Source organism: Colobus angolensis, unplaced genomic scaffold (genome assembly GCF_000951035.1).
Source record: "Colobus angolensis palliatus isolate OR3802 unplaced genomic scaffold, Cang.pa_1.0 Scaffold251, whole genome shotgun sequence".
Taxonomy (NCBI): Eukaryota; Metazoa; Chordata; class Mammalia; order Primates; family Cercopithecidae; genus Colobus; species Colobus angolensis.
The window spans coordinates 4,460,316-4,462,853 of record NW_012115722.1 but is presented as its reverse complement, the minus strand read 5'-3'; the positions used below and the strand labels follow the sequence as shown (position 1 = coordinate 4,462,853).

At 37.8% G+C, this 2,538-nt stretch overlaps 1 protein-coding gene across 1 annotated transcript in view; it reads right to left on the bottom strand.

The window, feature by feature from the left end:
• BRD7 (bromodomain containing 7) overlaps nt 1–2,538 on the bottom strand; it is a 60,520-nt gene that overhangs the window by 40,339 nt on the left and 17,643 nt on the right. The window contains exon 5 of the mRNA XM_011946622.1: nt 1,083–1,227. Coding sequence (XP_011802012.1) covers nt 1,083–1,227 — 145 coding nt within the window. The remainder of the gene's footprint in view (nt 1–1,082; nt 1,228–2,538) is intronic.

Genomic DNA, 2,538 nt, shown 5'->3' with positions numbered 1-2,538 from the left:
TATTGCGGCACTATTCACAATAGCAAAGACTTGGAACCAACCCAAATGTCCATCAATGACAGACTGGATTAAGAAAATGTGGCACATACACACCATGGAATACTACGCAGCCATAAAAAAGGATGGGTTCACGTCCTTTGTAGGGACATGGATGAAGCTGGAAACCATCATTCTTAGTAAACTAACACAGGAACAGAAAACCAAACACCGCATGTTCTCCCTCAGAGGTGGGAAGTGAACAATGAAAACACCTGGACACAGGGTGGGGAACATCACACACTGGGGCTTGTTGTGGGGTGGGAGGAGGGGGGAGGGATGGCATTAGGAGATATACCTAATGTAAATGATGAGTTAATGGGTGCAGCACACCAACATGGCACACGTATACATATGTAACAAACCTGCATGTTGTGCACATGTACCCTAGAATTTAAATTAAAAAAAAACAAAAAAACAAAGAATTAAAAAAATGTAAACTATCTTAAAAAAAAAAAAAGTTTGTAGCACTTCCCCCTTCACTCTCTCCTGCTGCCATGTGAAGATGTGCTTGCTTCCCCTTCATATTCCACTACAACTGTAAGTTTCCATGGACCTCTCCAGCCATGTCTCCTGTACAGCCTGTGGAACTGTGAGTCAATTAAAGCTCTTTTCTTCATAAATTACCCACTATCAGGCAGTTCTTTATAGCAGTGTAAGAATGGACTAATACAATATGCATACCTTATATGTCTAGAAATAGAAAATACCCTCAACTTTCATTAAAATATTAATTTTACTTGTATTGACCTAAAGCTAAAAATTTCACTCTAAGGTTGGAAAAAATATACTGTGGAACACATATCAAACTCAAAATTTCACTGAAGACAAAAATAACTATGAATGAAAGATATCAGATGACCTATTTCATCTGGTTTTCTATCACCAAGCTCATAAAAAGTTTTCTGAAGCAAAAAAAACACAAAGATATTGGATCTTAAAATAAACTCAATTCTTTACAAAATAAAAGGTCAATGAGAAAGATTCTGAATATCAGATATGCAGATTTCTACCAAGATTTTGTGTATATAGGACTGAAGAGTTACCTTTAGTTCTTCTATGGACTGATAGTCATTGTTCTTGATCTTTTCTTTCATGGTACTAAAATCCATTGGGTGTTTAATGATCATGGAGTAGCCAGGAGCAATAAAATCAGTTACGGGAAATGAAAAGAAAGCACTTGGATCTTTTCTGTGAAGATATGCAAAAGACAATGTTATATTTTATTCTATTACAAACAAATCTAACAGTCTAGGAGCATAAGTCAGAGGAAACCCTTCAGATGCAGAAAGAATTTGTAATATGTTAACATATTTTTAACTGAAAACTGAAGAAATGATTTTAAAGTCTATTAACTATTTAATAACAAGTAAGTTTTACATACTAGCTGTACCCTCAGGATGGAGATTTCTTTCTTATAAAATACAAAGCCTCATTAATTAACAGCTCCACCTATATAGGAAAAAATGAAGCAAAATAAACCTCAACTAACTGACCAATGTTTTAACCTTTGGGAGATTAGCACTATATATTTTTAATTAACCAAAGAGGAAAAGGCTGAAATAGTAACTATTAACATACATCTACAATCCTCCATATTAACTTCTAATAGGCTTGCATTTCTGGTCCATGTATGTGTATTTTCTCCATCAACGGATATAACTTCTATCATGCACATGTGGGGGATGCCAAAAAAAACTGACATTAAAAAGCTCCTCTTTATACCTCCATATGTGTGCCAAAACAGGACTAGACCAAAAAAACCCCAAAATCAGAAACCCAAGTTTGAAAACTAGTGCTCTTCATCACAGATTCTCAACACTGGCTGTACATTAGAATCACACAGGAGCTTTAAAAAAATTCCAATGCAGGGAAGAAGTGGGAGGAAGACTCAGCTTAGACCCACTGTATCAGAAGCTCTTGGGGAAAAAGGGTAGGGTCCAGGCAGTGATATTTCCACAGGTGAGTATTGGCATTGGGATTTGAGTATTTGGCATTTGTATTTCCAGTACTGTCAGGTTGAGAACGAGTGCTTTATATGATTAAATCATTAGGCTGATTTTGTCTTTTTCCTTCTGGAAATCTGGCATACCAAGAGTTTTCTTCCTCCACAGAATAACAGTAAAAATATGGTTTAAAAAATAACAACAACTTTAAAAACATATTTACCATGTTGCTAGTCCCAGTGGCAGGCACTTGACATATTTTATATCTAACCCTCACAAAAGCCATCAAAGTGGTGGTATCCTCCACCACTGGAGGATACTGAGGTTCAGTGAGGTTGAAATTATTTATCCTAGGCCGGGCACGGTGGCTCAAGCCTGTAATCCCAGCACTGTGGGAGGCCGAGACGGGCGGATCACGAGGTCAGGAGATCGAGACCATCCGGGCTAACACAGTGAAACCCCGTCTCTACTAAAAAAAAAATACAAAAAACTAGCCGGGCGTAGTGGTGGGCGCCTGTAGTCCCAGCTACTCGGGAGGCTGAGGCAGGAGAATGGC